Consider the following 27,125-nt stretch of genomic DNA (forward strand, 5'->3'; position numbering starts at 1 on the left):
ACATAACTGCTTTTTATGAGCTGTTGCATGATATTGCATCAGAGTTATTTACATCGATGTACATAATAAACTGGTACAACGTATCTGTTTTATGAAACAATGGCCTCAAATCTGTTGATTCAATAGATTCTGATATGTTGATGACATCACCATTACAGGGCTAATGTCAGACTACTTTGACTGCCACTTATTGTGGCCCATAAATATCACAATAACATCATTATGTATCGCAAATTTGAAAAATTAAATATTCCATCCGAAATTCCTCTTTAACTTTGTTAATTGTTTTCGTGTGGATTGTTGACACAATATCATGTGTGAGATATTATCATAACATCAAAATATCAAAAACACATTCGAAGCAAGAGCAGGATGAGAAAATAAAGGATCAGAAGCACGAGAGCAACGTAACGGATCCAAAGAGAGAGTCTGAACACCGAGCGCAGGATGAAGGGAAGAGCACGACGACAACATCGCACAACCTGAAGCTCCAACACGACGACAACATCGCACAACCTGAAGCTCCAACACGACACAACGACAACATCGCACAACCTGAAGTTCCAACACGACACAACGACAACATCGCACAACCTGAAGTTCCAACACGACGACAACATCGCACAACCTGAAGCTCCAACACGACGACAACATCGCACAACCTGAAGTTCCAACACGACACAACGACAACATCGCACAACCTGAAGCTCCAACACGACACAACGACAACATCGCACAACCTGAAGTTCCAACACGACACAACGACAACATCGCACAACCTGAAGCTCCAACACGACGAGGACGTGAAGAAACAGGACGTATGATGTCATGTTTGTCTGTTTACTATTCTCATTATTAACTCAAAGTTTGACCTTTTTCATCATTAAAAATTATTATTCTTTGTTTACAGAGTATGGGTGCAATTAACAGTTTAACAAACTTTGATTCATTGTGTGAATAGTTAACACTGCATTATAAGGTTTGGTGTTAGAGTTATAATATCAACTACTTTTGCAATTATAATATAAATGACAACAAAGAAAGTAGGCAGTGGACTTGTTCTTACCTGTACTGTACGACCATCATGTTCTGCTCCCCACAGTGTCTGGCACAGCGGATGTACCTCATCCAGCTGGACTTACTGGGGTCATTGCCGTCTATGAAGTGCTGTAACGTCCCCTCTGCATCGTAGATCTGGAGCACACAGACACATGCAGGGTCAGGAGTGAAAGCAGCACATATACGGACACACGTGTAGTGCTCAACGGGAGCGATTCAGTGCTGTGGAGGCCTCTGTGGCCGCTGTATCTGTTAAAACACAGTGATACACATAAAATACATATTTCTGGGGACGTTTTCATCTGTGAAGGACAATAACATTAGATACAGGTGAGAAAAGCTGCAACTACCGCTATGATAGAGTTCACTATTAATTCACCATATTACATTTGATTTACATATATTGTGTTTTTATTAACTGTCAAAATATGGTACAAAAGTTACAATCACAATTTCCAAATGCAAAAGGTGACGTCTTCCTAACTATGTCTGACCAACAGTCCAAAACCCAGAGAAGCTTAATTTACAACCAACTCTTCACATTTGAGAGGCTGTAGATTAAATAAAGACAGTGAAGCAATAAAGAAGAGTGCATCAGAGCGACACTACTACATTATAGCAGTAACTATAATATAAATATATTATAATATATTATGTATAAATATTTCTGTTATTCTCATGTCAATTATACAATTGTTGTGTGTTTGGAAAACCCCAACAAAAAAAAAACTCTGCCGGTGTGTTAAAAGAACAATTAAATCATCTTAAATCATTAAATCATCATTAAATCATTAAATCACCATTAAATCATTAAATCATCATTAAATCATTGAATCATCATTGAATCATCATTGAATCATTAAATCATCATTAAATCATTAAATAATCATTAAATCACCATTAAATAATCATTAAATCATTAAATAATCATTAAATAATCATTAAATCATCATTAAATAATCATGAAATCATGAAATCACCATTACATCATTTCCAATGAAGGGTTTGAAAAGACGTTGGGTTCAGTCAAAGACCTCCTAAGAAACATTCTCCAACTCAAGATCTTTATTTATTTATTTATTTATTCTGTTTTTGCGTTGCTTATTTAAGCTTATTCAAATAGCTGCAGTTAAGTTTAGGCAACACAATAACTCAGTTAAGTTTAGGCAACAAAATAACTCAGTTAAGTTTAGGCAACAAACTAACTCAGTTAAGTTTAGGCAACAAAACAACTCAGTTAAGTTTAGGCAACAAACTAACTCAGTTAAGTTTAGGCAACAAAACAACTCAGTTAAGTTTAGGCAACAAAACAACTCAGTTAAGTTTAGGCAACACAACAACTCAGTTAAGTTTAAGCAACACAACAACTCAGTTAAGTTTAGGCAACAAAACAACTCAGTTAAGTTTTGGGGTACTAACAGACATACACTTTAAACTATATAAATTATAAATCACGAATGAGTTATTTTCTGTTGCCATCGTATTTAAAGAAAAACCCTCTAAACTAGCAGGTTTATGTAAATATATTGTTATAGAAACTGTGCACTGTGAGGTTAAAGCTATATTAAGTATTCTATGACCACTAGGGGGCAGTAAGTCAACTTCAAATCAAACCGTCCGCCATCAGAATTGATAATCACCGTTAATGAAGCTGCTATTATGGATAATAAAGTCATAAATAATGTTCCTATAATGTTACAATCCTGTGCAACGTATCCTCACAAAACAGTTTGATATCTTACCAAAACGTTACTGCTCATTTTTGTGCATTTCCCTACGAAGGTTCGGTAACACGTGTCACTTTCCTCTCGTTTCATGAATACAGTCTTTTCAAAATAAAACCACTCTGTTAGGTTTAGGAAAAGATTGTTGTTCGGGTTAAAATAACTACGGAAGTGTCGTTACTGAAGTAAAGGACACATTGAAATTTCAAATAGCAAATAAAGAAAATGATCTTACTTTGTAATTTTACATTAATTCCATACATCTTTGTCTTGATTTGTTTTTATTTGTATTTTCTTGTAATACATCTCTTTGCCTAATGTAGAGACGTGTTACCTGAGGTGCTATTTAAATAAACGCTGTGCTACAGAAATAAATAAATACACATTTGTATGAGAATTTTCAAATATATCTATTACTTACTTTATGATTTCTGTGTTTTTGTATCTCGATATGCAGTGTTGATGATTTTATTGTTGTAATATTCATTTAACTGTATTAATAATAACAGTTATATGACGTCCTGTGTGACCCTCTGCTGACTGAACACTGAGGCCTCTGTGAGCAGCAGCTGCTCTTTCTTGACGCCGTTCTGTCGAAGGCGTTTTGGTCTGCGAGTGTTTATCGAGTCCATCGCTGTAAAAATTCCATCTGCGAGACAAACGGCCAAATATAACGCGTTGTTTAGTTCAACGGCCAGAAAACGTTGCAAACACATCCAGGCTGCCGGCTTCACTTTCTCCATCTGACCACAACCGGCCTGACAAAAACTGTGTTTTAGTTTTCTTTCTGTCGCAGCTTCGGCTTCTTTAACTTTCATAAATGATGTTTGTTTGACCCTCAGACGTCACAGCTTCAGTGCTTCATTCAAACGCTGCAACTGGTGATTATTTACAATCTTTCTGTAAAATGTTTGGAAGAAAATTGGTAAGAAGTAGTGAAAAATCACAACGAAGTAAAGTCCAATGTGACGTCTTCACAAACAGTCAAACATACATGAAGCAGTGAAACCAGTTTGATTAAAACGATTAACCATGAATTCTAAACAATAGTTGTTTCTGGTATTTGACTATTTGTTGCAGCTCTACTATCCACCAACACATTCGATCCTGAATTTATCTTTTTGTTCACTATAAACATTTTCTTTTAAAAATGCTAAATATTTTATATTAGCCACAAGTGAAGAGGCTCGTTTATTAATAATACTATTTAAACGATCTGCTGTGTGAAACATTAAAAACTCTCTTCTGCATTTTAAACTCTTGTGTAAAGTTCATGTCTGGACAGTAAATAAAAACGAGGCGTAGAAGCCATAAAAACATGCCGCTCGTATATTTATCTTAAACGTCAAACACAGTGGAAAGAGATCTTTCTACATTTTAAGAAATCTTAAGAGAGGAAATCTGCATTCCTGTGCTTTTCTTTTTTTAAATATTTTTGGGAGTATTTCCCCCTTTAGTGGCCAGTCGACTGTGAGCAGACAGTAAAGAATGCAAAAGAAGCACTAACTAGTTTTAATGCCATACTCAGAAAATCTATATTCTATATTTTGACAACAGGTTTAATGGAGTCACTGAGTAACAGGAAGTAGAACCAAACGGATCATTTAGATTTTAGTGAACCTTAAGTGGACGATGTCAGAGAGTCTGATCCGTCTGCCTCTTTACATTTACAAGAGCCAGACGACTGGAGGTAAGAGGGGGGATTAACACACACACACACACACACACACACACACACACACACACACACACACACACACACACACACACACACACACAGACAGCCGTGTGTGTGTGTGTGTGTGTGTGTGTGTGTGTGTGTGTGTGTTTCAAAGAGGGTGGATTACAGCTCTCTCTTTCAGTCATTGATCTCTGCTGTCAGTGCTTCACTTACTGCTCTGTCACTGTCTACACACACACACACACACACACTAGCGCTCTCACACACACACACACACACACACACACACGCACACACACACACACACACTAGCGCTCTCACACACACACACACAAAGGAATAGTTGACGCTTATTCTCCGTCTGGCTAGAGATAGAGGGATTTAGATGAAAAAGACTCATGTTTTTATGGTTAACAAAAAGCTACAGCCTAGTTAGCTTAGCTTAGCACAAAGACTGGAAACAGTGGGAAACAACTAGCCTGGCGCTGCACAAAGCACCTTTAATAATTAGTAATTTACAAGAGTAACCCTCCGTAAAACGATGAGTAGGCATTTCTGCATTGGGCTTTTTTGTGGTTAGTTACTTAAAGTTACTGTGAGGAACTTATAACTGGTCCTGAACCAGTCTCAGTGTAGTCCTGATCCTCTATATGAACCAGTCTCAGTGTAGTCCTGATCCTCTATCTGAACCAGTCTCAGTGTAGTCCTGATCCTCTATCAGACCTCCATCAGTAAAGAGACCATCAGAGAGAAGATGGTCTGTTTCTATAGAGTTATTCTTGATGCTCGTCATCGGAGCCACCGGGTCGGATTCTAGTGAAACCAGATGAACTCATGCAGGTTCACCAGAACCTCCTTCAGCTCAGACTCCAGCAGAGACCAGAACCAGGACTGAGAGGGTCAGACTGTCAGACCTGCTGCAGTAACATGAGAGGTTTTCTAAAGAGACTCTGGTGCTCAGAGACACTACCACTTCAGAACCAACACTAACTGATAGTTCCTTGTAGTCACTTTCAGTAAAATATCTAAATAAAACAAACAAATACTGAAATAAAGACTCTTCAGAGTTTTCCTCTCATTTCAAAACGACGGGAGTCAAATAAAACTCAGAGCTCTGAGATGAGAAAATGTAGTAGTTTTGCACTTTTGCACCGAACACACTTTTGAGTGACAGCTGTTGGTGAGTGATCTGCACAACTTCAACCAACAGCTGTGTGTGTGTGTGTGTGTGTGTGTGTGTGTGTGTGTGTGTGTGTGTGTGTGTGTGTGTGTCTGTGTGTGTGTGTGTGTGTGTGTGTGTGTGTGTGTGTGTGTGTGTGTGTGTGTGTGTGTGTGTGTGTGTGTGTGTGTGTGTGTGCGCGAGAGAGAGAGACAGAAAGTGTGTCTGAAATTTACCGACAGTGTTTTGACCTTCTGACCTCATTACAGAGAGTAAATCTTCTCCTTGTCTGGACCGAGCAGACGCTACAGAGATACTGCGTGTGTGTGTGTGTGTGTGTGTGTGTGTGTGTGTGTGTGTGTGTGTGTGTGTGTGTGTGTGTGTGTGTGTGTGTGTGTGTGTGTGTATGCAGACAGGAATGTGATTCGGTTATCAGTTAAAAACACTTAACTGCAGCTCTGAAGCAACGCTGGCATGTAAATGGACGCTTGGCCGTCGGAGGACGATGTGTGCGTGACAGTAAGTCACTGATGCAGCTGTGAGTTATCGTGTCCAAAGGTGTTACCACACTTTCTCTCACTGATATACAAACACACACACACACCACACACACACACACACACACACACACACACACACACACACACACACACACACACACACACACACACACACACACACACACACACACACACACACACACACACACACACACACACACACAGGAACGTATTCAAAGCGTTGAGACAAGCATCCCCTGCTTTATGGTCTGTGTGACTCTAAATGGACCATCATTTACTAAATGAACATCATGCTGTATTGAAGAAGACTTGAAACTAGAGATTGAGACCATAAACTCATGTTTACAATGTTTACTGAGGTAATAAATCAAGAGAGAAGTAGAGTCATTTTCTCATAGACTTCTATACAACCAGAGGAGTCGCCCCCTGGTGGACACTAGAGAGAATGCAGCTTTAACACGTGAAGCTTTGACTTCGCTCGTCAGAACCGGAGGTTTGTCTCCTGCTTGTAAATGACACACTCAGCCAGAGACGCAACAGTTTGAGTGAAGCGAGCCCGTCTTCACGTCTGTTTGAGGACGAAACTTCGAGTTGATTGCGGTGAAGCAGAAGATAATTTTATAAATTATTATAAATACATGATCAGATTAATTTTATAAATTATTGATCAGGCTTGATCAAAATACATGATCAGCTTAAACGTCCCCCATTGTAAGAGAGGAGCAAATGCAGCCGCACCCTGTTGACCTTACTAGGAATAAAATGTGAGATATGATCGAGTGAATATATAGAGTATCGTTTCACGTTTACTACAAACGCCCTGAGACGCTGTTCGTCCTGTTGTCGGTCTGTGGGATGAGACAGTGACCCCTGGTGTACACATTAAAAACATTCACGTACGACTGGTAATCTGTGGAGGATTGGCTGCATTCAGGAGCCACCGTATGGTGTCGGAAAATACAAATCTGACAAACAAGTGATGAGCAAACATGGGCGCTTTAAAAAAAAGGATGAAATTTGTAATAGTAAGGACTCCCAAATGTCCAATGTCAGAGCGCCACATCGGTACCTGAACGCACCACAAAGCCTCCAACAGTCTCAGCTTTGCTTTGACAAATAAAATGATGGTGTGTTGTAGTTGCTGATGGATTATCTTGGTCTTATAATGCAACACATCACATCACAGCACTTTAGATCTCAAACTGTTAATCAGAAACCAATCAGCTGTTTCTGCAGACAGAACATCAGCATCAGAAAAAAGTTCTTCTTCTCGTTCTCTACAGAACACACTGTTGTCTTCCTCTTCTTCTTCTTCTTCTTCTCCCTCTTTTTCTTCCTCTTCTTCTTCTTCCACTTCTTCTTCTTCTTCTTCAGTCCAAATCCTGTAAAACTGTTTCCTGAGAGCCGATCAATGCTCCTACGCTTCTGTTCTACAGCTAATCAATGAAACTCCACTAATTCTACTGTTATCTGCTCTCTTCATCGGCCTCCTCCTCCTCCTCCTCCTTCTCCCTCCTCTCCTTCTCCTTCACCTCTTCCTCCTCTTCCTAATCTCCGTGTGTCTCATCCTCCTCCTCCTCCTGCATGTGACGGACAAATTAGTGTGAACACCTCATGAAAAAGGACTTTAAATTCTGAAGTAGTGAAGGTTATTTCAGGCTGAATGTTAATCAGTGTTGAGCTATAAAAGAACAGGGTGGACAGGACCGTAGGGTTTTATATCTTACTGAAGCTACTAAAATAACTTTCTCTCTAGAAGCTCTTTCCAAGAAACTCTCCCAGCAAAATATTAAGAAATAACAGAGTTACTGTTTTGATTCTCAATATTTAATATATTTAATGTTTTGTAATATTGTTTAAAAGTGCTTTCTGTGCTGTTTTAATGGATTAAATACTGAAAAATTAAATGAAAACTCTGAGAGCAAAAGCATTAAAAAAGCTCTACACCAAACCTACAATATATGAACATCTGGCAGAATGCACCATTGTTTTTTTAATTCGTATTTCTTAAACCACAAAAAGGTGATTGGACGATAAAGATTTAGTTCTTTAATAGTGATTTGAACAGCAACAGATGAACATAGAGTGCCCTTAAAAAAAACATGTGGATTCATCCGCCGATTAAAATAGTCCCTGACAAATGCACTGTTTACTCCTGTTTTAGCAACGATTAATAAAAACTATGATGACCATCTGTTTTAGGAAATGACTGAACTTTTTCTTAAATACCTAAAGTGAATATTTGTGTTTTTAAAGATTTACGTCTTCAGTAGGAACCAATGGGTTTGGCGCTGAGAGCCGCAGACAGGAAGTCAGACGGACTTTAACATGTTGTTGGTTTTGGTCGTTTCATGAGATTTGTTGATATGAAGAATAAACATGTTAATAACGCCATTAATATCAGAAGAAACATGAGAGACATCACTTCTAGATAACACATTCTCTAAAATGTGTCGTTTAAATCTTTTCAAACCTTCCTGCACTGATTTAAATGAAAGCTTTATCTCCTTTTCTTGGCTTGTTAACCTCAGTTTCTCCTCTTTTATCTCTTCCATCCATTCTTCCTTCCTCCACCTCTTCCCTCTCAGTATCCTAACGGGGAGAAAACACTCCCCACATCCGATTAAATCTCTGGTAACCACAGAATGCGTTCGTAGCCGGCTTGCCAGGTAGAACGAAGGTTAAATCAAACCAAAATAAAGACCGACTGCTCCTCATTCATCCCGTCTGTGACACGTCCACCAAATCTTTCAGTTTCCTTAATCACAACCTGTCGTTTTCAGCAGTAAGCCTCATAAACCTGCTGCCATCATCGCTGCTGCCGTCGCGCCCAAAAGCAACAGTCTGGACCTCCACAGATCCAGAGAACCGAGTCACCACGTGAGACTCAGCGATAAATCTGAGGGAAGGAATCGCTCAGAGAAACAGATAATATTTAGATAACCGACCCTGATTCACCTCAGAGTCAACAGTCTGAAGGGCAGAGCTGCTGCTTTCTCACACAGCGAGGAGGTGGAGGAGGAAGATGAGGAGGAGGAGGTGGAGCAGGAGGAGCAGCAGAGCGTCACGCACCCAGACTGAGGTACCTTCACATACCACCACCCACAGGACTGAGGTACCACCACCCACAGGGCTGAGGTACCACCACTAATGGGAGTCAGAAACCACCACGCACAGGACTAACAAAACACCAAACACAAGACTGACATACCACCACCCAAAGGACTGACGTACCTCCACCCAAAGGACTGACGTACCACCACCCAAAGGACTGACGTACCACCACCCAAAGGACTGAAATACCACCACCCAAAGGACTGACGTTACACCAACCAAAGGACAGACGTACCACCACCCAAAGGACTGACATACCACCACCCAAAGGACTGACGTACCACCACCCAAAGGACAGACGTACCACCACCCAAAGGACAGACGTACCACCACCCAAAGGACAGACGTACCACCACCCAAAGGACAGACGTACCACCACCCAAAGGACAGACGTACCACCACCCAAAGGACTGACGTACCTCCACCCAAAGGACTGACGTACCACCACCCAAAGGACAGATGTACCTCCACCCAAAGGACAGACGTACCACCACCCAAAGGACTGACGTACCACCACCCAAAGGACAGACGTACCACCACCCAAAGGACTGACGTACCACCACCCAAAGGACTGACGTACCACCACCCAAAGGACAGACGTACCACCACCCAAAGGACAGACATACCACCACCCAAAGGACTGACGCACCACCACCAACAGCACTGATGGCTGATCCTTCTGATTTCCCATCCACTAGTTGTACCCACCCCGCCCTCCACCAGATGCCCAAATGACACCAACCCCCTGCTAATACTCCCTCTTGAACATCCACCAACCCCGCCCACCTGTCCCACCAACCCTCACCCATTTGTCCCAATGACGTACCTCAACCCAGTAACTTAATGTTAACAACAACCAAAACAAATCGGTCTATGCAGTGAAACCATGTTAACGGTGTCTATTATACAACACAAACAAATATCGACACTCAATTCCATCCTGAAACAATGGAAACGTAAACTCTACTGGGTATATGTCGGATTACTGCATGTTTCTGCATCGGCAGATATATTTTTCAAATGAAGATGATGAATGAAGATTTGAATGCACCAAATTGACCCTCACCCTCTAATCTGATCCCCCAGTCTGATCAAACCCTAAAGAAGCACCCTGGACAACTCACGAGTGTTCTTACTTCATGCAACAACCAGACATCAATCAGAAGTCAGGTGGACAAAATGTCTTTCCTCACTCTTAAGGTGAACGCAATACGGTCCGAGACCCCTTCATTGTCTCTTGCAATTGTCACTAAAATGTCTTTTAAAGACTTTAGTAATGCTCAACAGTTTTCATTGTTCAAACTGCAAACTGTCTAAACATCACTTTGGGACAAAGATGATAAAGAAGGTGTAATATTTAACATACATTATCGAATAAATATTGGACGATGGTTGCCAAAACAGAGAAGATGGGCCGAAAGATAATTCAATTTATTGTCCATGTTTACAAAATAACAGACCTTTTCTTTTGAACATTTTATTGAGCTCATAAACGGAGCTGATGGACGAACATCCAGAGACGGTTTCAAAGCTCTGGCTGGAAGTTTTGTACTGTAGCTCATCACAGCATGTGAAACCTCAACAGACGTCGACACAGGAGAGGAAACAACCAAAACACACGCACACACACACACACACACACACACACTGTGTTATTCCAACATGAAGGTCCTGATGGAAAAAGTCTTTGTTCTTGAACCTCCCGTGGTCACCATGCCCACAGGGTGATGTCACACAGAGCGGAGAAAATGAACTGAGTTAACCCGACTGACCGAGTGGGTTTAACCAAACAGCCCCGTGGGTGAGCGGTGGTTCGTGGTGACCGCGGTCTGAACCTTCATGTCAGCTAGAAGGAGTTTTATCTAAACCCCCTAAAACTGGCTCTCTGTGTTCACACTCTTTGGGTCCACTTTGGTTCCAGGTCTGGCTCCAGTTATGGTTCTGATCTGTTCATGGTTCTGGGTTGGACACAACATGAGCTGAAAGCAGTCTAAATGTTTCGTCAACACTTCATAGCCTCTGACTTTTTACTGTGATTTGACCTAAAGACCTTTTATTTGTTTCGTTTTTGTTGTTTCTCTCCAACCTTCCAACCAAACACGCAGAATCAGCTTTCAGGTTCTATGCACCGCAGATCTGGAACAAACATCCCCAAACCAACGTGATCTCACAGAACTGTACGTGAAACGCAACGCTGGGATGAAGCGCTCCAGTGTCGAAGTCACTACATTGACTATATTTACACTCATATATTCTGAATGTTATGGTTCTGTAAACATCTTATTCTGTTATTCTGAATCATGTTGAGACTAAAACATATGTTGATATTGTTCAGGTTCTAGGATCATTCTTTGGACATATATATATATATATATATATGCACACATGTATACTATCAGTCTCCTTCCTGTTTACCAGCAGCTCTGTGCGTTGAACACAAACCAACCAGCCAACAGTTAGTAGAGCTGGAGTAGAGATGATGTCCAGAAGAACAGAAGGAGGAACATGATGAAGGACCAGGTTTCGTGTGTATATATATCTTTTAGAGAAGCTGTTTGAAGGAATGAAAGACGTCCAACAAGTCCTCCACCTCTGAGAAAACGTATTTTAGCTCCTGAAGTTCCACTTTGACATATTTAGACGTGATAAACGACGTGTTTGGACGTCGACCCGTCAAACACAGAAGAGAACGACGTCAGCGTGGGATTCACTGGTGATGAGGACGAGACATGAGGTCGTTTTCCGTTAATCGGAATATGAACGGCTGCATGTAAACGGAAATATTAGTGGAATATTCATTTCACTATCCTCGTAAACAGCTCTATAGGACTATTATCTTTTTCGGAATAAGGGCTATAAACGTGTGGAACCTGCTCACAGAACGTTTCCATTCACTTTGACATCTCTGCATCACTGTATCTATGAGCCTGGACCTCCAGAGACCCTTCAGATAAACTGAACCGCTGCATTACGTCACTGCTTCTATTCAAACGTTCCGTCGATAAAAAGTAAAACGCCTCATTGAAATCAAAACAACTGGAAACCAAAAACTCGACATATTAACAAAAAAAAAGATAATTATGTAATGAAACCGAAATGACGTCAATGGCTCCTTTAATACAAAAAACAGAATACAGACAGTTAGACAAACATTAAATAATGACATCAGTCAAGAAAACATTACCGAGTCTTAACTGGACGCTGTGACCACAAACCGCTGAAAACACAAAGTCAACGGGGTTCTTCAGGGAACGCAGCATTAATACGATGACGGACGGACGGACAAACACAGACGGACAGACGAGTCGGGACGAACAGCAGAGCTTCACTTAGAAAACACACAAAGAAATGAGATTTTATGACGTGAAAAAAACAAGCAGACATTTTCTGAATCCTCTGGAGTCTCATCAACGTCCCGCACTAACTAAATATTTTGCCTCAGACTGTCCCTTCCTCTCCCCTCTCTGCTCTTGGTTTCTGAACCGGGAGGTCAACGGTTCAAATCCTTGAAGAAAAGTCTTCCCTCGACGTGATTAGTCCGACACAAGAGGGAATGTTTACTGTAATGTTCCTCAATAGAGAGGCGAGGTCCTCGCCCATTGGACCTTATTTCAGGAAACAACATGAACGGCGACGGCGAGAGACAAATATATATTCTTTGAGCCCGTTTGAATTGTGCCATGAATCACACATTTGATGTTCGGCAATTTAAAAGATTCAAGAAAGCCGGTTATTAAATAAACTTCATTTAAACGATCTTTTTCAAAACAAAGGACCTGAATATTCTCCACTTTTCCTTCTCTTTTGATCTTTAAACTGATCTGAAACTTCATGAAAACGTTCCTCACTTTAGATACTTGAGCTCATTTTACTGCAGATTCTTGTTTTAAACATTCAATAACAGGAAAGAGAAGTAAGTAGCTATGTTAAAGCTGCAGTAGAAATGATTTCCATTCATAATAAGATGTATAGAAGCAAATCTTTGATTATAGTCAATGGAAGAAAATAGCGAAAAAAATCCAAATATATTTAATTTATAATGAAATAAAACAGAGAAAAGCAGCAAATCTTCACATTAGAGAAACTGTTTCCTGTTCATTTCCTGTCAATCGATGAACTAATGAATCAGCTGATTGGTTTAGCACTAAACTAAACTTTATCTATGAAACACTCCGTCATAGATGTGCTTCACCTCAGCCTGAAATCACTAAACATAATATATAAATATATGCATATATTTATATATTATGATTATTATAATACTGTGTTAATGTCTCAGAGGCAGTAAATGATGAAGCTCCGTTAACAGAATTATTCCTCCATGAATTTAAACGCTGAGCTCAGCGGATCAATGTGTCGAGCAGTAAAATACTGCAGCAGCAGAAAAAGAAAAGCCTCCTCCGGTCCTCCCGGACGAAGACGAAGAGTGTCTTAATTAAAACTGGCCCTTCCTGGACACCATAGACAACGTGACACCGGCTCCCTGATTGGCTATAGGACAAACATCGCTTCCTGTTTTGGGGGGCGTCAATAAAGCCAGTTTAACACGTTTTTAATGGGATCTGCGTGTGAAGCCGCTTCATCGATACCGGCCCCTAATGACCGGCTTCGGCCGATAATGTGCCGACGGTTAGAGGCCCGGTGAGCCGAGGGGGCCTCAACGGCTGGTTCGAGACCCCACAGAGGGTCACAGCTCCACTCAGCTGGGTCCAAATAACAAACCGGACAAGGATGCTTGAATACTCAAACATAAAGAGGGGCGTTCAAGTCCTCTTTCCTCTTTACTCTGATTTTACTGCACATGCAGGAATATTTAAACCTCCACGCGTTTATTTATTCAGGTTGTTCAGCCTCATGAGAAGTGTTTTCACACCCTGCACACACATTTTATTATATTTCACACGATCTCTGGAGGAATACAAATCTCATTCTTCTTGAGCTGAATGAAGGTGTGATCACGATCATTTTAAAGGAGCATGACAAAACATTTAAAGGAACATTTTTTTCATTATTTAATTTGGATAGAAAAGTCTCTTTAACTCCACAGCAGCAAAAAGAAAGAATGAAAGAAAAACAAATCTCTGAAATCTAGAATGAACAGAATATAACTGACGAACTTACACATTTAATTCTATCATTTTACTGTGTTTTAGTTTTATAAAGAATATAGTTTATATAGTTTTATAGTGATTTAAAGGAAACAGTTGAGAGAGAAAAAAGGTCTAATATCACAAATACCGTACAGCTGAATACTGTCGAGTCTCAGAAGTCTCTGTACTGAAGGAAAACTGTAAAATCCTGCTGTCAGTGAACTCAACTCTTTCTCAGTTTCAAGCACAAATCTTGACATGACGAGCTCCGCGCTGCTGCTGGACTTGGCCTGTGATGTTTTGCATGTCCCGCCCCCCCTGACCTCTGACCTCTGACCTTCAGTAACTCCCAACCCCCCTCTTACCCTCCTCCCCCCCTCCCCCCTCCCCCTCTAATGTCCAGCAGAGAGACTGATGTCCGTTCAACCGACGTCTGACTGACCTTTACAGCTCGGCCACAAGGGACTCATCCATCTCTCTGTCTCCCAGAATCCTTCACTCCATCTCTCTGTCTCCCAGAATCCTTCACTCCATCTCTCTGTCTCCCAGAATCCTTCACTCCATCTCTCTGTCTCCCAGAATCCTTCACTACATCTCTCTGTCTCCCAGAATCCTTCACTCCATCTCTCTGTCTCCCAGAATCCTTCACTCCATCTCTCTGTCTCCCAGAATCCTTCACTCCATCTCTCTGTCTCCCAGAATCCTTCACTCCATCTCTCTGTCTCTCAGCATCCTTCACTACATCTCTCTGTCTCCCAGAATCCTTCACTCCATCTCTCTGTCTCTCAGCATCCTTCACTACATCTCTCTGTCTCCCAGAATCCTTCACTCCATCTCTCTGTCTCCCAGAATCCTTCACTCCATCTCTCTGTCTCCCAGAATCCTTCACTCCATCTCTCTGTCTCTCAGCATCCTTCACTACATCTCTCTGTCTCCCAGCATCCTTCACTCCATCTCTCTGTCTCCCAGAATCCTTCACTCCATCTCTCTGTCTCCCAGCATCCTTCACTCCATCTCTCTGTCTCCCAGTCTCTCACTCACACACACACACACACACACACACACACACACACAGCGAGACAGTTTGAACACAAGCTAGCACCGACATAAACACTACGTTACCCATAATTCCACTCTTACCTCCCACAGGTGTCTGCTGTTCCTGACAGCTCCGGAGTGCAGCTTGTCCAGCAGCAGAGGGAGACCCTGGAATGGGCCGATCCAGGTTCCCTGAGGGATCCTCTGAGACGCACAGATCCCATAACCCAGACCAGGAACCGTGCTGGTGCAGAGACACACCTGCAGAACACGACGTGCACTTTCTAAATATTCACAACATTTTGTTTTTACATTCATACAAACTTTTCTATTCATACAATTTATTTATATTTTTGCAACTATTTGTATTTAAGCAATTATTTATATTTAAGCAATTTATTTATATGCATTTTATTTATATTTATAAAATGTATTGACTTTAATAAAATTCATTAATTAAAATTCATTATATATGATATAATTATGACAGTTATTTAAATTGATAGAATTTAATTCAATTCATCCAAAAAGCTGCAGAAATTAAATTATTATTATTAAATTAAAACATAAAATATCAAACTAATGTCAAAGAGGAAGAGAAAGTATTTTTACTTGCAAAGAAATTTATCAAAGAAAAACAGAGAAATTGATCCAAAAACAAATCTTTTAGTTTATGTGAACGAGCTGCACGATGAACACTAAGAGGAGGAACATGTCTCTGAAAATGATGCTGTGAAACTTCTAACAACTTCCTTGAAACATTGTGAAATACAAAAGTCATGCAGACAGACAGACGGACGGACGGACGGACGGACAGACAGGAAGTCTCACCTCTCTGGGCAGGTCTCTGAGCCAATCAGGGACGTCCGGCAGGGTGACGGGCGCCGCCGTGCTGCTGGTGCCGACGAGTCGCCGCAGAGAATGCAGAGGGCCGTGCATCGGACACTCGCCGTTCCTGTTGTCTGCACACATGTCACAACCTGGAGGTACGAGTCACTGATTATTACATTTTATAACCAGCAGACAAACATCAAACTATATTTATACCAAACTATCAACTATATAACATTCATATCAAACTACAAGACATTAGATTTATGTAAGAAATGTACATTTATTAGAGTACAATGCTGTGTTTACGACCAGAGTTAAACATTGTTTATTGGAGATCTTTTAAAGAATATTCAGTTTTTTTAGAGGAGCTTTCAGTCAAAAAACTAGACTTGAATGATAATTTAAATCTGTTGAAGATAGTTTGTCCTTCAGTCGTATAAAGTAAACTTCTGACGAAGTGAAAACGTGAAGAGGAAGAACGCCGGGTCGTGTGTGTGAGACTCTGCTGTCTGCAGTGTTGTTGCAGGTTAAATGTGGCGAGCAACGGATTGCTGGGAATTAGCGAGTGTCAACATTTACTCAGAGATGCAGTCTGACAGTAATGGATGTTAATTGACTGCAGCAACATAATGAGAGATTATTATCTGGACACAAAACTCCCACAAAGCAGAGAGAACAGGAAGTTAATGTTGTTGTTTCTGCTTTTTCCCAAAATTAAATATCCGCAGTTTGAGAGAGCGACGGCTTCTTTTACACCGTGATTGATGGAAGTAAATTAAACCATATTACTGTCATTTATAAACCACAGAATGTAACGCAAGTTCACGGTCGGGTAAATGGGAAACATTTCACAGGACGGATTCTAAACCAGTTGAAGAACAGTCTTCAGTAATGGGAACATTGTGTTTAATGCTTCTCTGGTATTTATGAACCTCACAGCTGTGTGAAGAAAAGAAAATGTTGATGTGAAGAAAAGTCCTTTTTATGGCTCCACTGAAACTAAGAGGATTCCTACCGGTGGAAACTTAAACATAGTACACAAACGAAAATATATTTTAAAGAAAGACTTCAACGTTTTGGGGGAACTTTAACCACAAACTGTTCTTAGATTTCCTGGATGTGTGCAGATTAAACAAACCAGATACAACATGTTGGTAGGACTAACTTTGAACTTTGAGCCAGGCTAGCTGTGTCCATCTGCTTCCAGTCATTATGCTAAGCTAGGCTAACCCTGTCCTGGTCCCAACTTCTTACTTAATGCATGGCCATGAGAGACCCATGAAAAGAGATAAAACAGTGATGTGTGTGTTCTTAGACATAAGATCAGATAAAGCTTTAGTTATACTAAGGTAAATTGTTTTGCAGCTGTTGCGGAAAATAGTGCAAATAAACCAGAATATAAACAATAAAGATTATTAAGTGCAAAAACTTTAACAAACATAAATGTACACAATGCCAGCAATGTAAACACTTAACGGTAAATAAACAGGCGAATGGTAAGTTTTATATTTACGTATCTTTTTCTGCAAAACATGGATATGTTGAATGACGTTTCTGGACCAACAACGTAACAATGTAACATAATAACGTAACGTAACAATGTAACATAATAACGTAACGTAACAATGTAACATAATAACGTAACGTAACAATGTAGCACTATAACGCAACATAACAACGTAACGTAACAACGTAACGTAACAACGTAACGTAACAACGTAACGTAACAACGTAACGTAACAACGTAACGTAACCACTTAACCTGACAACTTAACCAACAATGTAACAACTTAACAACTGTAACTAGGGTTAATAAATAGCGACTGCCCGTAGCGGACTTTCTTCCATAACACTACTTCACAAGCGTAACAATGTTACGTAACAAGCAAAAAGTCAACGTTTACTTTTGGTTTCACACAAGAGAAGAACAGCGGTCTCCTGGGTGAAAGTCCTGTGTTTGTTTGACCTGACCTTTGTGGAGTTCTCTTGCTTGTTACATTCCTTATTAAATCAAGTAACTTTCAATAACAGCCACATGGCCTTCATCAGCAGGAGAACAACATGAGATGTGACTTAAAGCTCTGGAAAAACCAAAAAGGGACTTTGTGCCCAGAATGATTTAGTCAGTAACAACGTGGAGTTTCCTTGATTTGACACTAAAACAGAAAAAGTGAAGTTACAACTTTTATATTTAAAGAACCAAAAGGTGTTTGAAACCTCAACCACATGAACCTCTTCTCTCTGAGCTACGTCATCTCTCACACGGAGAATAAAGTCTCCCAGAGAACAGAACGGTGTCAGCTGTAGATGAGCTGTGACCGTCCGTCCACAGCGACACTATTTTCACAGCTTCATTAGAAAGTTCAGAGCGCAGAGAGACGACGAGGAGTCGACGATGAAGACGAGTTCAGACTCAAACCGTCGACGTCTGCTGCAGAGTTTCACTCTGAGCTTTTTACAAAAACACTGGAGCGCTGATCACTCAATACTGCAGCTGCTACAAATACTCACACAGCCTTTTGTTGTTTTACTTATTTTTTTATCAAATAGTTTGATTTAAACCAACATTTTATTCATTTTAGTTTGTTTAATTTATGCAAAGTTCTTCTACATTAAACATGTTAGAACTTTTGTCTTGTAAATAAAAAGGTTTTTGTTGAAAAATGTCTTCATGGTGTACTGTATACTGAAAATACTGTGATGCAAACTCAAGGAAATATTCATAATTGTACTACTGATATAGTACTACCACGACTACTAGAATAAATCTTCCACACATGATCTATTTTATTGAAAAATAACTGCAATGAAAGAGGCATTATATTCTGACAAAGACTTTTACATTTGTAAAATATATTTTGTATACATTTATCTAAACTTCTAAATTCAAGAATTACAGTAATTTACAGTAATATTCATGAAAGAAAATGTAAAATGTATTCATATGTATTTCAAAATATATATACTGGTTTCTTTATATGCAGTATGTTTATACAGTATTTGTTCTACTGCTAGTACTACTCCCAATAGTATGTATGTATTATTACGATGCTACTAGTATAACTTTCACTTAAAGGCTGATAATGATGACGGCTCAAAAATGACATTATAAGCTTTTTTTTTTAAGTTTCAAGAGGTTTGTAAAGATAATTGACAAAAATAAAATCACCACGGTTCAATTTCAAGACATTTTTTGGAGCTTTCAGTCGCATCGTGTGGACTTCATGTGACTAAAACAACAACGTGATGAATAAAGCTGAATTATTAAAACTACTGGTAAAGAACAGGAGAGCAAATTGACCTTCTGTTCATAGTTTTCTGATATTTTAACGACTGATTTTGATGAACAATGAATCTTTAAAATAACATTTGTCGTGCCGGTTTTAATGCTTGTTTTCACGTTAATATGATGGTTAACAAGTTTCCTGTGATATCTGTTCATTTAACACATGTATAATGTCGTTTGTGTTCGGTAAATATTGGTTTTACCACTAACATCCACTTCTACAGCAGTAAAAGAACAACGCGCTGCTCTTCTCTGACTCGTGGCTGTAGACCTCTTTTCTCCAGTAAACCTTCGTCCTCTTCCTCTCCTTCAGACTGATGAACTGGCTGTGAACTTGTTATGGCGTTCTCTCCTCGCCGCCCATCATTCAAACTCAGTATTCTGTTACATCCATCGCCAGTGTTTAGACAGCTCCGCTCCGCCTCTGATGTCCGAGCGCCGGACTCCGTTGACACTGAAAACGTCTTGTGAGACGATTCTTTACTAGTTTGTTCCCACAAAATGTGGATGTTTTTCTTTTTTTTCCCAAACATTTTATCTTTTAAAACACCTCCTTTTATTCATTTGCCTCGATAATATGAACGTAATCCTGAGTGATTGACAGTTTCCTGACCGCTCGCCATCACAAACAGCGAGAAGGTCGCGGCTCCGTAACAAACTCCGACTTCTCCTCAACAGAACCATCTCACTTCATGAAGACTATTGATGTTGATGACTGCGTTTGTTTCCAACACAGCTGTGAGTCCAGATGAGGACGGACCACACAGCGAGGCTTCGCTCCTCCTCTGTAAACTCAACACAAAACAACCTCTGCAGAGCATCTCAGCCTCTTTTAGCTCCTGGTTTTGGTTTTCTGGCATGTTTTACTGAACACTATCAGCTCAGTAACAGACAGCAGACAGACACGGTGAGAGGCTAACTGGTGATCATGGTGGAGCATTTAGCAGCTAATAGGAGCTGGTGGAGACCAAAAGCAGAGCTGGAAGAGAGTCACATTCATCACGTGACACAATACGATTCGTACGGTGAGAGTAACTGTGTATGAAGTTGTTTTGGAGCCATTCTGCCCTCTATTAGAAATAAATCACAGAATGTAACTTTATGAATTGTATTGTTATCATGAGCACTGCCAAAGCATCCCAAGAAAGTTACCTCTTTAAGTATTTGTTTTGCATCTTTTTTAGTAGTTTTCTGTCTCTTTGTAGTGATTGTATGTCTCTTTGTGGTCTTTTTGCATCTCTTTTTAGTAATTTTGTGTTTATTTATATTAAATTTTCGTCTCTTTGTTGATGTTTGGTGACTCTTTGAGGTTTTTTTGCTCCTTTTCAGTCGTTTTGAGTCTCTTTACGTCTATGTTTTGCATGTTTTTGTAGTTGCTTTTCGTCTCTTTGTAGTAATTGTGCATCTCTTTGTAGTTATATTTTCTCTCTGTAGTTGTTTTGTGTCTCTTTGTAGTTGTTTTGTATCTTTTTGTAGATGTTTTGTGTCTCTTTGAAGTTTTTTTGCATCTTTTTGTAGATGTTTTGTGTCTCTTTGAAGTTTTTTTGCATCTTTTTGTAGATGTTTTGTGTCTCTTTGTAGTTTTTTTGCATCTTTTTGTAGATGTTTTGTTTCTTTGTGGTCTTTTTGAGTGTCTTCCCGGTTGGTGTTTTTAATTGAGTGAGTCAGATGAAGGGCCCCCTTAATAATCCATCCATGAGCTTGGTTCTGATTTAAAAGGTTCTGGGAATGCTGTACGTTGGTCGACACAATGATAAATCTGTGAGACAATATACGTGTCAGATATTTAGCTGCACTGTTTATACAGTTGTAGATATCACTTTAATATTTCTGTATGTATGAACACGTCAAACATGGGTTCATCGTCCCACAGTGAACATGGAAAACATGAAAAACAATAAAACATGTTTAAGTGACAGTTTAAACGTGTGTGTGTGTGTGTGTGTGTGTGTGTGTGTGTGTGTGTGTGTGTGTGTGTGTGTGTGTGTGTGTGTGTGTGTTAAACAACTTCACTAAATCACAATAAAACCGCCCGCTGACATTCAGTCCAGATGTTATTTGTCAGAATTGATTCGTGTTTTTTGTTTTTTGTCAAACATTTTATTTCAACAGAAATAAATAAGATTTAAATCCATTAAAATATAAAACTTCAAGATTTGTATTTTATTCTCCATTTCTACTAAGTGACAGGAGAGCAGTTCAGAATTTTTTTAAATTATTTAAATAATATTTTTGGAGCTTCAACTTTCTCTAAAAGTTGTAATTAAAGTTTGAATTCAAAGGATATTCTGTTTGTTTTTTTAATAAATAATGACATGGATTCACTTTAGTATTTGTCATAAACCTGCAGCTATAAATATTATGATGGTATTATTTTCTCCAAAACATCAAGTAAGTTTGTATAAGTTTGATTATTGCTCATGAGTCTGATATTTATCTGTATTTTGAGGTGCGTAATGTTTTAAATTATCAATGTTAAAATGTCAGAATTGATCATTTAAAAATCAATCTGCCATCTAAAATGCTTTCACTCCCACCTTGATTGACAGCTCTTTAAATTCACAGATTAAAATGAGACAATAACTAAATTCTTGTTGTTTTCAGGAAGAGAAGCCAAATTTAACCAACGCCAAACATTTAGACCACCAACCGAACTCTGTGCACTTAAAGGAGCCGGTTCACGCTCACAACATGAACTCAGTCGGTTAAATCAGTGGTACGGTGTCTTCTGTCTCTGGAGGACTTAAGTCAAGTCTGAAAACAAAAGGAGGATTACCCTGATGACGTCATAGTGATGTCATCAGGGTAATCCCAGTTTTGAGTGGACACGTTTCTAACAGGAAGCGAGCGTTACAAACTGGAGGTGCGGAGAGCAACAGAGATGGAGAGAGAGGGTCTCACCAAAAGATGCCGTCCTGTTGCATTATGGGAAACGTTTGACCGGGACTTTGACTCGTATTATTAAGGACTAAACGACAGGATGCTTTGAATTCTACCGTTCTTCTTCAAATTATAACTTTATGGAAGTGCAACATTAAATCACCGGATGAGCCTTTAAAAAAGAAAAGTCACTAAATTCGACATTTTATTGTTTCATTGAAGCGTCGGATTTCATTTTATCTCCAAACATTATGGGTCAGATTGATGATTGTTTTCTCGACGTCAAAACTATTTTACTTTTAATAATCCAAAATCACATGTTGCTCTAAAGGACTTTACACTGTTTACGTTATTATTTTAATCTGTAATGTTTGCAAGAACTATTCTAAAACACTCTTAATGAATAATAATGTGTTATGTGTATAAATTCAGCAGTTCATTCATATTTCTATATTTTCTTCATCAAACAGGAGAAACTAAGTCATTTAACTGTTTAATATATTTAAATAATAAACATAAATGAAGGAAATATGTGAGAACGGTACAGAAACTATAATAATAATCTATAATAAACACAAATATTATGATAAATATTCATCACAAAAACGTTTAACTTCACCTGAAAACACCATTTATGTTTTATTATTATTAAAATAATTATTAATATTATTATAATTATCATCTTTATTATCATCGCTGTTATTAATATTATTGGTGTAATTAATAATTGAGGTCAGACGGTGACACATGAGGGAGTGTGTGTGTGTTTGTGTGTGTGTGTGTGTGTGTGTGTGTGTGTGTGTGTGTGTGTGTGTGTGTGTGTGTGTGTGTGTGTGACTGCTTTATCTACACTAACACGCACGGCACACACCCCAGAGACCTCAATACAGCCGTGTTGGGATGATAAATGGCGGGCCGGTGGCCGGAGGATCGATCCCCTCCCCTCTCTCTCTCTCTCTCTCTCTCTCTCGCTCTCTCTCTCTCCCCCCTCCCTCCCTCTCTCTCTCAAACACAAAACTATATACGGCAATTAATTCCTGCTTGTCCCTCCATCCCTCATCGGCCCTGCCGGCGCGTATCGACGCAGATTACTGCTGATGGTCCGTTTTATCACCGCGGAATATACACACAGACGCGCGCGCGCACACACACGCGCGCACACGTGATATAATCTCACTGTTTAGGATCGCTGCCTGAAAACAAAAGCAGCGACAGTCACTTCATAATAGAGTTACGATACATTAGTCACAGCGAGAGGACGACCTCACATGATGAGATTATTAGACAAACTAACTGTGATCAGAGAAAGATGTGATTGGTATTTGATTACACGAACATGCAGTTTAAAAGAGTCCACAACTATAGAAATATGACTTATATATTACAGGAAAACAATAAATCAATAAGATGATTTACTGCTATAAGAGAGACTGTTAAAGGTTGGACACAGAGAGAGAAGCTCCGCGCGACACAATCCACCTTAAAGTCATAACGGAGATATTAAAGGACTCATTATGCATTTATATATTTATAAAAACCATTAAACTAACTGTAACACACAGCAGACACACTGAACTAGAGCACTGCTTTATACATATGATAATTAATATACTGATATTAAAATAGAAAATAAACAATCCATAAGGAAGCAGAGATAATAGAATCTATTAAAACAATAAGAGTCCATAAAATGACTGTGGAACCTGCACGCGCACATAATGAGTAAAAGTAAGAAAGTAAAACAAGAGGTTAATGTTTTTTTGCTTTTCTTTTTTTTAAATAGTTATTATTGAATTACAATGAAACTCTAGAGACAAAAGAAATGAAATAATATCAGGTAGAGAAGAGTTAAAAGAAACAACACCACATTTCCACCTTAGACTCTCCAAACTAACAGACACGAGACGTCGCTTTGATCTCCACGTGCGCAGCGGGCAGCGGAGCGGCTGACGGTGACGTCGGCTCGAACCGGAGAGAGTTTGGAGACGTGAACCCGAACCGTCTGATTCCTCGTGTTGATGCGAGTAACGGGCCACGGATTTCAAACAAGACAGCGGGGCGCGCACGCCCGGTGTGTGTGTGAGTGTGTGTGTGAGTGTGAGTGTGTGTGTGGACAGATATTGACAGAGCACCGTCATGCGTAAAAGACGCGCACACACGCGGACTCTTTGCACCGAAGTGGGCCTCATAAAAGGAGTTAGATGAATTCATGCGGAATATAAATGTGTTTAATTATTTTACTGCGGAGTTAAGAACTGCAAATTACAGAAGTATAAAAAAAACATTTAGATTAATAAATTAAAAACGTTTAAATAGATTAAGAAGAAAAAAGAAACGTCGGTTTGAAAGCTTCTGAAGATTCGTTTGATTTGATAAAAATTGGACCTGAAGTGAAGAAAAACTAAAAGGCATCGATCGTCCTCTTTGATCGGAGTTAAAGTGAGATGAATCATTAGCGCGCGCCTACATAAAAGCACAGAAAACACACTCAAATGTGAGCGCGTGCAGGCAGACAGGTGTGAACCGCGACTGCTTCATTTACATCCGATCTGAATGAAGTCTGGTTAATATGAACTGCTGCTGTGTGAGGGTCTGAACCCCGGACAGGCTGCTGACCTCTCACCTCTGACCCTCCTCCTCCTCCTCCTCCTCCTCCTCCTCCTCCTCCTCCTCCTCCTATACTGTCCAACACTGCAGCTGTCAAACCAACTGTAACATCTCACAAACCCACATAAGGCCACATTTTAATGATGAATTACATCTCATCTTGAAGTCCTTTTTATATTTTAAACTGGTGAACAATTTACTAAAATGATCATTATTTTATTTCTCACCTTCTTCATTTTACATCATTGATTTAAAGTCAATGTTGAGCTGCAATTAAGGCCGCTACTCATTTTATGGGGCTTTGATTGGATAAATAATGTAGAGATATTATAAAAACTACCATTTATGTTTGACGAAATACAATTATTTAGAAATGCAAAACCATAAATAATATATAAAGAAATTATGAATTAACAGCTGCTTAGCCAATAACACCACATTCCCTGCAGGAATATTATACAAATATTTTCAGAATTTGATTATAATATTTCCAGAACAATTAAAAGAGATTAATTATATTTGAATAATCTCAATAAACTCTGTTCAGTGTCGCACACACACGATGAAGCAATAATTATTAAAGTTTCTACAAACTCTTTACTGTGTATCAGAAAAAAACTAAAGTCACTGTGAAGCCACCAAAGAAGTATAGATTACTACTAATAGTTATTATTTCAATATTATAGAAATATAAAATATATTCATATCATTTTACACATTTTAAATAAGATTAAAACGACACAAGTTTAAAATTCACTCAAAGTCCGTTTGGGAATCTTCTACGAACTTCATCAGAATATTAAAGCGTCAACACACCGCTAATGAACTCCAGTGACCTGAGGTGTGTGTGTGTGTGTGTGTGTGTGTGTGTGTGTGTGTGTGTGTGTGTGTGTGTACGTACGGTTGTTGAGCTCTCCCGTCTGGTTGCTCAGAGGGATGATCTCCATCCTCTGCTGTCCGTACAGGTAGTAGTCCAGCTCCTCCGACGTCAGCTTGAACCTGGTCAGTTTGCCGCCGCCCTCCTCTCCTCCTCCTCCTCCTCCTCCTCCTCCTCCGCTCTTCATGCTGGACGACACCACGCCGACCCCGCCGCAGCTCTGCTCTTTGGCCTGATGGAGAAGCCCCGCTGCTGGGTGGAGACCCTGCTGGTTGTCCGGGGGTGCGATCACCATAAGATCTCCTCCTGGTCCTGGTCCTCCTCCTCTTTCTCCTCCAGGCCCGGCACACATGGGGGCCAACGCCTGCCCGAAGAGAGCGATCTGCTGGGGAACGGGCAGCTGGGAGAGCCCTGCCGAGGTGGAGATGGACATGGAGGAGGAGGACGGGGTGAGAGCTGCTGCAGCTGAGGAGGAAGAAGCCGAGGAGGACGTTGAAGAAGAGGAAGAGGAGGTGCAGTGCGTGGAGGCCAGGAGGTGGCTGTGCAGGCGGGACGGGCGCAGGCCGTCCATGGGGATGGACAGGCGGTCGGGTGGAGGCGGCGGCGCCAGAGGAGCCTTCAGCTGCGCCTGAGGGAAGAGCTGCTGCCAGTGCTGCAGGTAGGACGGGTCCACCTTCAGGAAGGCCGAGCCGCTCGGGTCGCCCGGCTTCAGCATGGCTGCCCGCCGGCTGCTGGGGGGGGGGGGGGGGGGGGGGGCAGAGAGGATGAGGTGTCAATCATCAGCATCAGAGGTCAGGGTCATGAACGTAACACAGAGCGCGTTAAACCCAAACACAACTGTGTCAAATCCACCACAAACACATTACAAACTAGAAGCCAAGTCACATTTGACACGTGTTGTTCTACTGTTATTTTACAGGAAAACACCGTATTTCCACTTTAAAATCACTCCTCTATACATTTAACTGACTAGGACTCAAATAACCAAACATAAATCAAAAGTGTGTCGGCGTTAAATTTACTCTCAAGGCGTGAAACTGAAGCCGATCACGTATTTCAGCCTCCGTCACTCACATCAAACTCTTAGTTTTGGGTGTTTCTGTTGAGCCGAATCTCACCTGATTTACAGGTTTGTCGGCTCACACTTGACACTTTGACTCATTAAAAAAAGGCAACACTTCAGCCTTTCTGTAGCTGGCGTTCAATTTGAAAACATGAAAACACACGAGAGGCTGGTGTTTAACCTCATCCTTCA

At 40.2% G+C, this 27,125-nt stretch overlaps 1 protein-coding gene across 1 annotated transcript in view; it reads right to left on the reverse strand.

The window, feature by feature from the left end:
- The window catches only part of prdm6 (PR domain containing 6), a gene marked incomplete at both ends in the record, with an annotated part of 75,192 nt that extends 48,607 nt beyond the window's left edge, over window positions 1–26,585 (reverse strand). The window contains 4 exons of the mRNA XM_079161087.1: window positions 1,067–1,194; window positions 15,489–15,647; window positions 16,218–16,366; window positions 25,895–26,585. Of these exons, the coding sequence (XP_079017213.1) occupies window positions 1,067–1,194; window positions 15,489–15,647; window positions 16,218–16,366; window positions 25,895–26,585 (1,127 nt within the window). The remainder of the gene's footprint in view (window positions 1–1,066; window positions 1,195–15,488; window positions 15,648–16,217; window positions 16,367–25,894) is intronic.
- Between the last annotated feature and the right edge of the window lie 540 nt (window positions 26,586–27,125).

Source organism: Pholis gunnellus (genome assembly GCF_910591455.1).
Source record: "Pholis gunnellus genome assembly, chromosome: 6".
In the NCBI taxonomy this organism is placed as follows: domain Eukaryota; kingdom Metazoa; phylum Chordata; class Actinopteri; order Perciformes; family Pholidae; genus Pholis; species Pholis gunnellus.